Here is an 11,850-nt window from a genome sequence, read left to right as displayed (position 1 = left end):
CATAATACTGAACATAACACATGAATTTCGACCCGTTTCATATTCGGCGCTGTAGGTGTTTGGGTGTACGGTTCAAATCTACACGGAAGCCATCTTGCTTTTGTTCGGTTAATGTGACCTCATCTTTTATGTTGATGTCATAGAATATCAGCACGTGATGATATACGGTACATTCTTAGTAATTAATAATTAGCGTAATAATGTAGCTATCGGTTTGAAAAGGAAACAAACGGCGACCTCACGGTTACGTTGAGATAACAGAAAAAAAATGATTTCCAGGAATTTCCATGGCAACGTTCTAAAACTGCCATACCATACAAATTATACACAGTGCATTTTATTTCGCGTTTAACATTCTTGTTCACGGTTATTATTATTATTTTTTTGCTTTTCTGTCATTTTTCAAGTTTCCTTTTAAAATTCAACCCAGTCTTTCAATTATAATGACGTCATTCTAACTAAGTATGAATACTAATTAATGTCACTATCCATCACATTAGACAATTAGATCGTCTCATTCTGATAAAATGAACTATTTATTGATCGTAGTGACTACGTACGTACAGCTTGTATTGAATAACAACCCAATTCTCATCTAGTGGGAATTACTAGTGCAGTGTGATCAAAATTTCTCGGGCTAATTATAGAGAAGTCTAAACTTACTTAGATATCCCGTTTTTGTTTTCATTTTTTATTTGTATATTTTTTCCCGAGACAGTTGTGTTCTGTTGACGTGTGAAATAATGACCTCAGTGAGTGATTGTGAAACGGTCGGGAGAACGCATAGACCTTTTATAATAAATGGAAAAAATAAAACAGTCGAGAACATTTCCGTTACACAACTAAAATGAATAATAAACTCAAAACATTTGAAGAATACAAGACTCTAAATAAATCTCCCAAGGGAGTGGTGCTGTACAAGGAGAAGATCTGATTTGCTTTGTTTACCGTATGGCATTGCCATTGTACTTGCACTTCACGTTCTCTTTTGTTTATCATCTGGTGACCTTGGTAGGAAGGAGGTCACTCAAGGTATAAACAAAACAAAAGCGAAGGCAAAGGACAAGCCGTGACAATAGACATAAAATGCGGTAAACAAAGCAAATCAGGCCATCTCTTGGATCACGTTTTGGAATAGTGTTGTACGTTCTAAAAAATCTGAGCAAATACAGATGTTGATTGTAATACTGTATTGTCGTCATCTCCAAAATCATCATGTTATAGAGCCGAGTCATTGAAATACATAGTCAACCATTCACAGCAAAAACTAAACTTTGCAAATCAGTTAAATCAGAATGAACAGAATTGAAAACCAGAATAAAGAAGTCGACATCCATCCATCCATCCATGCATCCATGCATGCATCCATCCATCCATCCATCATCCACCCACCCACCCACGCATACATACATACATACATACATACATACATACATACATACATACATACATACATACATACATACATACATACATATATTTATTGATTGGGACTGTTTTACTCGCTACTTATGCACTCCTACATAGATAGATCATAGACCATCCACCAACTATGGATATATATATATATATATATATATATATATATATATATATATATATAAAATGATAGATAGATAGATAGATAGAATGATAGATAGATAGATAGATAGAATGATAGATAGATAGATAGATAGATATATAGAATGATAGATAGATAGAGAGAGATATATATATATATAGAATGATAGATAGATAGATAGATAGATAGATAGATATATATAGATATATAGCGATAGATAGATGGATAGATATATATATATAGAATGATAGATAGATAGATAGATAGATAGCTTGATAGATATATAGAATGATAGATAGATATATAGAATGATAGATAGATAGATAGATAGATAGATAGATAGATAGATAGATAGATAGATAGATAGATAGATAGATAATAGAATGATAGATTTGACAATTTGACATTAATTGCCCACTCTAGTTTCATGAGCATTGTTTTTTTACTTCAGTGGTGCCATGAAATGGTTTAATGTAAGTTACAGTGGATTTCTCAACACCGTTCTGTTTTTCTGTTAGATACAACCACACAGAAACCAACAAGAAATTGCATATGCTACACTTCAATAGCATGATGGCATTTTTGTTACATTTAGTCTAAATGAAATAAACCATTTAAATGTATTGCAACACCCTGCAGACATGTGGGTGCCAATGGTTTTCTTATTAGTATCAAATACTCGATGAAGGGCGCGTAAAATGTCCTTTGGGGTCTTAATTTAATGTCTGTATGGTGGCATGTGTAGTTCATTTCACTTAGACAAAATGTAGCAAGAAACTGTACTCATTCAATCTTGCTATCTTAAAGTGTAGCATGTTCAGTTTCTTATTGGTCTCTGTGTGGTTGTATCAAACAGAAAGCTGAATGGTATTGTGAAAACCGCTGTATTCTGTTGCACACATTCCTCTTACAGTGACCCGTTTTCATGAAATGACTCATTATTGTACTGTACGTGTCACACTTTCATAATGAAATATTACTCCTCTGTAAACAAAATGTATTACATTAGTCTGAAGAAGTCTAATAAAACACAGAATGGTTTCAATAAATCATGATATATAAAATGTAGTTAACAATGTACACATTGTGTAAACTCAAATACAGAAAACCAATTTCCTGAAATGGAGAAACTAACGACTTCTTAGTAATATTAGGCCAAAACAAAATATCTGGTTCTGGTCAGCGCGCGCGTGCCCTGAATACCCTCGCGTCGATCCTTTTTTTCGATAATTTTTGCTCTCGCGTTCCTTATTTATTCTTGATATCAGGAGAACAAGCAGCTGAAATCTACCCTACATGCCAAGACTGCTTAAATACAAAGCCTAAACTGCTTCGAAGAAAAAGAAAGTTTTTCAAGAGATAAATATGATAGAACAGAGTATGTAAAGTGTCAAAAAAATGTGTATTTACTAAATTGCAAAAAAAAAAAAAAAAAAAAAAAAAAAAAATTAGGAAAAAAAAAAAATTCGCGTCGTCGCACCACTTTAGAAAGTTTACCCTGACCAGAACCAGAATTTTTTTTTTGGCCTTACGCAGAACATTTCATGTTATTTTCCACATTGAAACTGGGTGGAAAATTCAATATTCGTTCCTCAAAAAATTGAAGACATTCCGACATTCTTCTAAGCTGCTGTGAATCACTGCTTTGGCTCATGAGGCTTATATAGTGCTTTGCTGCCTGTGAATGACCTGATCATTACATATCGAATGTTCATGTAAAACGGGGAGGAAATTAAGTTGTGTATTCTTTACAAGTTGCACTTCCTTTGTTATTGTGCCATAGTAGATGAAATACAAGAACAACAGATGGTAAATCTAAAAATATACACAAGTTAGTTGCTGGCTCCCGGTCACTTCCGACAACAACCGTCCCAGTGCAGCATGATAGCGTGACTATAACTATTTGACGTTGGGAGCGCTGTCGTACACGAGACAATTCTCGTGTATTGGCAATACTTACTAACAACCACAAATTGTTTTAGAACTGTTGGGTGTGCCTGAATTGGAAGATGGCGACCAGTCTTATTTAATATTTCATCTCTTTGAACTAAAAAAAGTCAAAAATCCATGAAAACAGACTCCCAGAAAACCTTGGCTACCTCTAATAGAATTTAATTTTTTTTTTACATGTTTTAATTTTTATTTTTTTGTTATTTTGGCACGTGAAAAATATTAAGAATGTTCACAAATATTCATCAAATCCACAACTTTCAATATAGAGTCAACCCTAAAACATGTAACGCGTGGTTATGAAAATTGTTATGTAGGGGAAAAAATATTTTTTCATTTTACCTCGTTAAGACATTTATGCCAGGACATCATGACTTAGCTCGTCCTGTACGAAAATTAGCTGACTAGATGTTTGTTTAACACCGTAGTTGCAAACGTTCGTTCACCCCGGTGTCATTATATGTCAGTAAAATAGTAACATTAGACAACACTATTTCAATCAACGATGTTGGACGTCCAGGTCATCACCCGGCCACATTGATGGCAGTCAGAGCTGCGGCGATGACGTTCATTCAACACCATTTTCAGTAATCACATAATGTGATGCGCGTATAAACTTTCACTATCATGCAATGAGTCTAGTACATAAGTTGACACAATTTTGACGACAGCATCAAATGAAGTGAGGGCGTCTCAACTACGTTATAGTGTATTTCGTCAATTATAAAACACATGTTATCAATTGCATCTGAAAGGGCCATGGCTACCACACAATTAACTTGCATTTGAAACCTTTCAACAGTCAAGTTTATCCTTTTCATGTGTGTCCTGTTTTTGATTCCTCTTCTGAGCTGCAGTGAACCACATGATTAGCCAGCCGGGCTTTCTTATTAATCTGCCTGACTCGGCTATTCACATTCGAATGATTGCATATGCAAAATATTAGTTTAAAGTTATACCAGACGACACTACAACATGGCACACATTATATTACCAGGCATAAAACGTTGTCTGACTGTTTATGTATTAATTTCGTCCACGTCCTGTGATCTTGGCTAATTTCCAAAGTGTAAAAACAAATTAACGAAAGGTCAAATTGTTGACCTTTCATGAACAGGAAAACAAGAACCACTGTTTATCAGCGTTTGATACACTTTATAAAGTTTGTAAGGACGATATCTATAAATTGTTGCAACTTTATACTCGTGCTGATAGTTTTCCAAATCATGATTTTAGAGTTTTCCGGGACATGCGAAATGTAGAATTAAATATGACCGCCCTGAGCAAATCAAATAATCATATTTTAGCAAGGAATAAAATGTGATGTTCAAGTCGTACCTTTTAAATTATCAGGATATATTGATACAATCGGAGTGATCGACCCCCCTCAATTTAATTGGAGCTCGTAACACTCACTGCAATGCCACAGATATGATACCATAAATGGGATATTTAGAGGGGAGAGTCTTTCTGTTTAGTCGTAAATATGTAATTCCCTACCTCTGGAGTAACGATTGGTCACTGCATTTATCACGTGATCATATTCTCGACCATATCAATTTCTATCACTCTTCATATACTGTGTACGTTCTATGGTACGGGCGTGTCTTCACAAACGTTTATTTTTATTAGCTCCTCAAGATGCTACTGCGGTGTCTCCTGTTGTTAGGAGGTAAGTCAAACACTTATCCACTCTGTGTTCACCGTGGTGCTTCAAGAGATAAGTCAAACGTACATCCACACTATATGTTCATCGTGTTGCTTCAAGTTAAAAACTGAAGTCGTTTAATATTACTGTTTAAGTGTGTTCCCTGCGAACGAGTGAGAAATTCTCCTGACATACATTGTTACGGTGTCACCAAACGAAAACCCATTCAATTGAAATAGGATAAGAAAAACGTTACATTTTCATACTAGGACAAGCTATAACCTAGAGTATTTATTATACAAACAACAAAATCATACATAACGTTCAAACATCTCAAAACGTCTTAGTTTATAAAAAAAATATTTTCTCTATCATAAATTTCAGTATGGACATCTCAAGAAGGTTGCATTCGATGTTATATGACTGGTTGTTTACTTTCTTTTAAATATTGTTTTGTACAGCTGTCGATATGAAATACAATCGGTTTATTTTGACTTTGATGATTGTCAAAGTGGTTATTTTTATATATAATTATCAATGATGTGTTGACCAAAAGACAAAAATACTGATGAATAACTGTTGATAATCTATGCCGTATATGTAAACCATATACCGATTTTATTTTCATTAGCTTTACATAAAGTGTACGCCATACCAATAATATTTTCATATAGTAAACTGATAACTTGTTGCTTACACCAGAGATGTCGGAAGGTCACCATGTTCTGTACGGGGCGCACTTCCACAAGAGTGGATGTCAGAGACCTGTCACGACAAAAACATAGTTTCACTTCTCGCACGCAAACATTCAGTAATTTATATCAGATCTGCAACAAAATGGGTAAAATTGTAGGACCAAAAGTTTGTGAAACTCGGTATTATGAACGCTTAACTAACCATGGGGGTAGGGTGGGGGTGGGGTGGGTGGCGTAAGAGGTGGGGGAGCAGAGGGGTTCTATAACACCTATTCTGTGATGTCATTTGTTTTCAGACAGACAAACAAACAAACAAACAAGCAAACTAACTAACGTACGTACACACACATATACATACACACATACATCATACATACATACATACATACATACATACATACATACATACATACATACATACATACATACATACAACAGCATCACTAAATGAAAAAAAAATCTAAACAAAGGCAAACGGTCGCCATCTTGTGTATACAGTGAATTCGGTGTAAAACATGTCGTTACTCAATATCACACAATGTGACTACAGATAGATAGATGCATTACTAGCATGTCCTTCGTCAGATATATTATTATCAGTAATCGAAAACGTGAAACTAGCAAGGTATTCATCTAACTTATTAAATAACTCAGGAGTATCTGGTATCGGTCTCCTGGGCAGAGATCTATAGCTGTCTTACAGTGATCACTATCACTTACATAGAAACTACACAAGCGCATATATGTAATTGACTTTATATGATACATGTCACGTGATGTCCTTGCATAACTAATTAGCATCTGTCAGTGTCAAACGTCACATATGTCGTCTGAGATATGTAGTCGAAGATATATTTTGATCGGATTGGTATTTCAAGAAAAAAAAGAAATGTTCAGGTATTTCACGAACTAGATTATAGTTTATTAGAATAGATATCAATAGTCATTTCGTTGAAGTCTTAATATGGAAAGTACAAATCCGCCATCTTGAATGGAGCATTGTGGGAAATAATGAATTATTGGATTTAACGTGAATCATATATAACAAACTACTCTGGATTACTGAGTAATGCAGGAGGGTTATTATGTCTATGATCAAATTGACTGTTTTTTTGTATTTTACATTGAACTCTGTCATGACCATAGGAGCTGTCGCTGTTGCTAAGTTCACCACAAGAGGGCAAAGCGCGAGTGAAAACATTCACTCGTGCGTCGGGTCGCCCTCTAGTGGTGAACTTAGCAAGAGCGCACGCTCCTGTGATTATGGCCCCCACACTGAACTTGACACACTAATAACAGGTACCCATTTTCTCCTTGGTTGTTCTATCAGTGATAAGTTTAACGATATCACTCGAAGTAGTGGTAAGAGAAAGACAAACAGCAAGAGTTGGTGATGATGATGTAATCTTGTATTGTATATATAAGGATGGGCCTGGGAATCCTACAACGAGTGTGGTGGAGTGGAAAAAGACTAAAGTAGGTGGTTTGACTAAACGGTTTTTGGTGAGAAAAGAAATCCAACAGGGAGAAACAACTACCTCTGATGTCAGGTAAACATTGTTTGTTAATTTTGTATTCTAGGAACAAAAGCGGATTTTTTAAAATAGATTCCTTTATTGAATTATGAATTGCAAAAAATTTGTGTTTTTGTATTGTCGTCAGAGTACGCTTTGATCAATGAATTGATCAATCAATCAATCAACCAATTAATCAATCAATCAATCAATCAATCAATCAATCAACTCACCCACGCATGCATGCACGCACGCACGCTCACACACACATACACACATGCATACATACATACATACATACATACATACATACACACATACATACATACATATATATATACATACACACATACATACATACATACATACATACATACATACATACATACATACATAAAGCAACGTTATCTATTGTTTTACTTGTATAGGTACTCTATCGTCAACAAGGCTTCTTTAAAGATAACGTCAGTCACTCTGGAAGATGCAGGTGAATACTGGTGTATTGTCAGGTTCGTCGTTGAGGGCAATGTCGTCGTGGAAACGACGAACACCACGCTTATTGTGAAGCCAAAGTTGGAAAACTTAACAACAGTGTTAGCACACACTGAATCAACACCAAGTGACGGCAATGAAGTTGTCAGATTAAATACACTACTCAGTATTACTTTTGTCACTTTGTGCGTATTTAATTTGATATTTAATTGAATTAAAATTGAATACATTTTCAAAAGTTGTTGAAATTTTTCTCTAGGAATAGTCAAACATACCGCAAACCCAAAAATAGCTAGATCACCTATACATATATGTTGTTCACAATATTTCATCTCGGTTTACAAAAAAATAAAATAATTCGTAAATATTAAACAGATTGTGTCCACTGCTTGTGTTTTGGTAATTATTTATTTGTTTTTAATTAAAACACACGTAAAAAGTAAAAGTAAAAAAAAGTAATAAAAAAAATTGTGTGTTTGCGATAACCCAACCGACATGTCAGTTACCCCACCAGGTATTTGCATGTTATCCTTGGAGTTCTAAATCCCCAAACTGCTGTCTCAATTTTTCCAATCTTTCCCTTTCTGAAAGTCTTCTTTTTGCTGTCAAGAGAAATAATACACACAAACACATGTTAAGGCAGGTTTGTTAAAGGGACACAAAACGAGTTTATACTGGTTTTTGGCATATTAACATATCAAAGAGTTACTCGTGGTATTCTACTTACTGATGTATGCTTAACCATCATTTGCAATTGACTGAACTCAAATCTGGTATTAAGATATAACCTATAACCTATCCGATGACATCATTTATCATACGCATATGAGATGCTGAGGAAATCTCTGACGCAATCTCGTCAACCTTTCTAAGAATGCCAGAAGACAAATATTATGTCTTAGAAGGCATACATTGGCATACAATTATACTGGAGGTTTTTATATTAATATTTTCACTGTATTCTCAGACAACGAATTTCCTTGTCTGTGTTCTGGTCATCAACTACATTTGTAGCTTGTAAATTCAGCTTGTGCCACTTTTAATACTGTATGTATCCTTGAACTGTTTCCAGGCATTCAGGGCGAACCCGTCAATGTTTCGAAAGGCTTCGCGTAATCTTCCCCCACCCCTCCTACGCTATTAAATGCAATTTTCATCCGTCATGTTTTCATCCCCTGCTGTTTCTTTATTTGTATGATTGTTTGTTTGTTTGTTTGTAAAATGATCAGTCTCATCGCCACGTAGCCAGGTTTCAGTAAAATTATTTGCTGAATATATCAACAAAGGATGACTCGATTTGAAGGAAACCTTGTGAAAGAACTGTGTTTTACGACAAAGACCCTTTCCTTAGATTTTTGGTGGAGATCTGGATCTGGCAAAACTATGACACGATTACTACCTAGTCCAACTCTTGAGGGCGCCCTACACTGGCTTGGCTTTGTATGAAGTGATCAACGTTGACAGATGTATTTGTTAGTAATATACGTTAGCCCAACTTTCGCAAACGTAAACTTTCACTCTTATATTTATACTTACATAATCTTCTTGGTTGAAATTCGAGATCTACCCAGTGTTCAAAAACAGGAAGAAACAAAAAATATCGTTTAGCTCAGATTGAACTTATTAAGGGTATTCACAAAGAAACAGAAAAAAAAACAATATGTATAAACACTTTCAAATACAAAGGAAAATTGGATAAATGGTATCAACAAAACACAACTCAAAGGGTTTCCCCAAAAAATCTGACTCTGCATGTATGTATGTATGTATGTATGTATGTATGTATGTATGTATGTATGTATGTATGTATGTATGTATATATGTATGCATGTATGCATGTATGCATGTATGTATGTAGGTAGATAGGTAGGTAGGTAGGTTGGTAGGTAGGTAGGTGCGTGTGTGTGTGTGTGTGTGTGTGTGTGTGTGTGTGTGTGTGTGTGTGTGTGTGTGTGTGTGTGTGTGTGTGTGTATTAAAACCTTTAACCTAACGACTAATAGTCCTGAACAGTAACCACTATGCCACAGGAGTTGTGTTATAAAACCATGGAAGATATATTATGCATACTGTTGAGTTTTAATTATAAATTACAAGAATACTCTTAATCAATAACCAAATATTTGACACACACTTGTTGTACCATAAATGGGGGTCACGTGTTTGGGTTTAATTGACAGAGCTGAAGGCTAGACCCCAGAGACTAAACGTCTACTCTACTGATATCAGCATCCCCGCGCAACGACATCGAACTTTTTAGTATTTATCACACGTCTCTGGTATATTCTGAACAATTTATAAGCATCAAATATTAATAATTCTCACATGGCCGGCCGTTATAACCCAGTTTGGTGTGTAATATCAAAATAACATAAAAATATACGAAGTACAAGGACCGTTAACATGCTATACTATATTCTAAACTGTTGATGTTGAACGCACAGTTGGTTATGGCAAGCCGTACGAGCCAAAAGTATTGTTTTGGTTTGGGGTTGTTGTTTGTTTGTTTGTTTGTTTGTTTGTTGGTTGGTTGGTTTTTGGGTGAATGTATTTTTTTGTATTTTGGCAACGAAATATAAAAATGTAATTCAATATCATATTATTACGTTTAAAAAAAATCAGCCTTTGAAAATGTCTTCTTTTGGATTGTATGTTGTAATATCATGTGTAGTTTTGTACTGTGTTGTGTAGTGCAATACCAAGCTGTATTGTGTTTCACTGAATTATATTGTGTTTTTTAGCATAGTTTATTGCGTTGTGACATTTTTTATATGTTGTAACTTGTATTGCATTGTGCTGAGTTGTGTGGTGTGGTGTGGTGTGGTGTGGTGTTGTGTTGTGTTGTGTTGTGTTGTGTTGTGTTGTGTTGTGTTGTGTTGCGTCGTTTGTTGATTCTGTTGAATTGTGTTATATGATGTTCTGTGCATCATTTATTTTTCTAGACTGTCTTGAACAAAGACCAACGCTTTTAGTCTACCTTCAAAAGGGAAGAATGTTTTTGTTTCGCCCTGAGTACGAGGTAACCAAAACGTTCCACCCTGTTATACAACATGTTCTTTAAATACATGCCCAGGAGATTATAGTATGATTGACAGATCAAAGGTTACCGAGGGATGTCGAATCCAACAATTTTACCTATTGAAAGTAATTGTTGTTATTTGAAAGGCCTTAACAATTCCATACTTTGAGCTCTTTAAACATATTGATGCCACAATCAAATGTTTTCATAGGTTGCAATAGATTCTATGCTCCTCTGGAAGTTGAGGGAGTATAAATAACGGCTTTGTTCTTATATTTAACATAATGTGGCTACCCTTTTATATTATTTACTCAGGCGTAAAAACAAATTGTATGGTTCCAATTACATTGAATTTTAAAATAGTTGGGGTAGGTAGATTTGTAAAAATATTTTATTACATATTATTTTCATGTGTGAGTGTCTAGTTCAAGTTTTCCATTGTTTTCCAAATGGTCTGTGTTGTTTATTTCTTCCTATCAGCAGCCATTACAGATTGGAAGAATTGTTTTATATTGTCTTTTTAAGTTGATGTCAGTTTCTGCACCCACTGTTTTCTACGAATCTTCACGATTTTCGCGATTTTGTTATTATTTTTCTCGAATGCGTACAAAAAGTTGAGGGTTGGCATGAAAAACTTGGTGGGGGTCGGGTAACCGGAACCAAACAACTTTTTTTATTTGGTCTTATATGTTGTAACTTGTATTGCATTGCGCTAAGTTGTGTTGTGTTGTGTTGTGTTGTGTTGTGTTGTGTTGTGTGGTGTGGTGTGGTGTGGTGTAGTGTAGTGTAGTGTAGTGTAGTGTTGTGTTGTATTGCATTGTACTGAGTTGTGTTGTGTATTGCGCCGAGTAGTGTGGTGTGGTGTGGTGTTGTGTTGTGTTGTGTTGTGTTGTGTTGTGTTGTGTTGTGTTGTGTTGTGTTGTGTTGTGTTGTATTGCATTGTACTGAGTTGTGTTGTGTATTGCGCCGAGTA

General features: G+C 35.1%; 2 protein-coding genes across 2 annotated transcripts in view; one reads left to right on the top strand and one right to left on the bottom strand.

The window, feature by feature from the left end:
* Positions 1–91, bottom strand: part of LOC144440480 (uncharacterized) — a 5,661-nt gene extending 5,570 nt beyond the window's left edge. The window contains exon 1 of the mRNA XM_078129863.1: positions 1–91. This exon is cut by the window's left edge and continues 2 nt beyond it. Within this exon, the coding sequence (XP_077985989.1) occupies positions 1–41 (41 nt within the window). The 5' untranslated portion in view covers positions 42–91.
* A 4,995-nt stretch (positions 92–5,086) lies between these two features.
* On the top strand, positions 5,087–8,176 carry LOC144440516 (uncharacterized). Its single transcript, XM_078129908.1, has 3 exons — positions 5,087–5,183; positions 7,185–7,404; positions 7,797–8,176. The coding sequence occupies exons 1-3, from the start codon at positions 5,153–5,155 to the stop codon at positions 8,071–8,073; spliced, it is 528 nt and encodes a 175-aa protein (XP_077986034.1). The 5' UTR covers positions 5,087–5,152; the 3' UTR covers positions 8,074–8,176.
* Positions 8,177–11,850: the final 3,674 nt, after the last annotated feature.

Source organism: Glandiceps talaboti, chromosome 9, assembly GCF_964340395.1.
Source record: "Glandiceps talaboti chromosome 9, keGlaTala1.1, whole genome shotgun sequence".
In the NCBI taxonomy this organism is placed as follows: domain Eukaryota; kingdom Metazoa; phylum Hemichordata; class Enteropneusta; family Spengelidae; genus Glandiceps; species Glandiceps talaboti.
Note: the sequence above shows the minus strand (reverse complement) of the source record. Positions and strands in the feature narration are given on the sequence as shown.

Bases quoted from the DNA above. Each gene is read 5' to 3' on its own strand.
- LOC144440516 (XM_078129908.1), top strand. From the start codon at position 5,153: ATGCTACTGCGGTGTCTCCTGTTGTTAGGAG. The intron at 5,184-7,184 runs GTAAGTCAAACA...TTGTTCTATCAG, and splicing joins GTGTCTCCTGTTGTTAGGAG to TGATAAGTTTAACGATATCA. The intron at 7,405-7,796 runs GTAAACATTGTT...TTACTTGTATAG, and splicing joins ACAACTACCTCTGATGTCAG to GTACTCTATCGTCAACAAGG.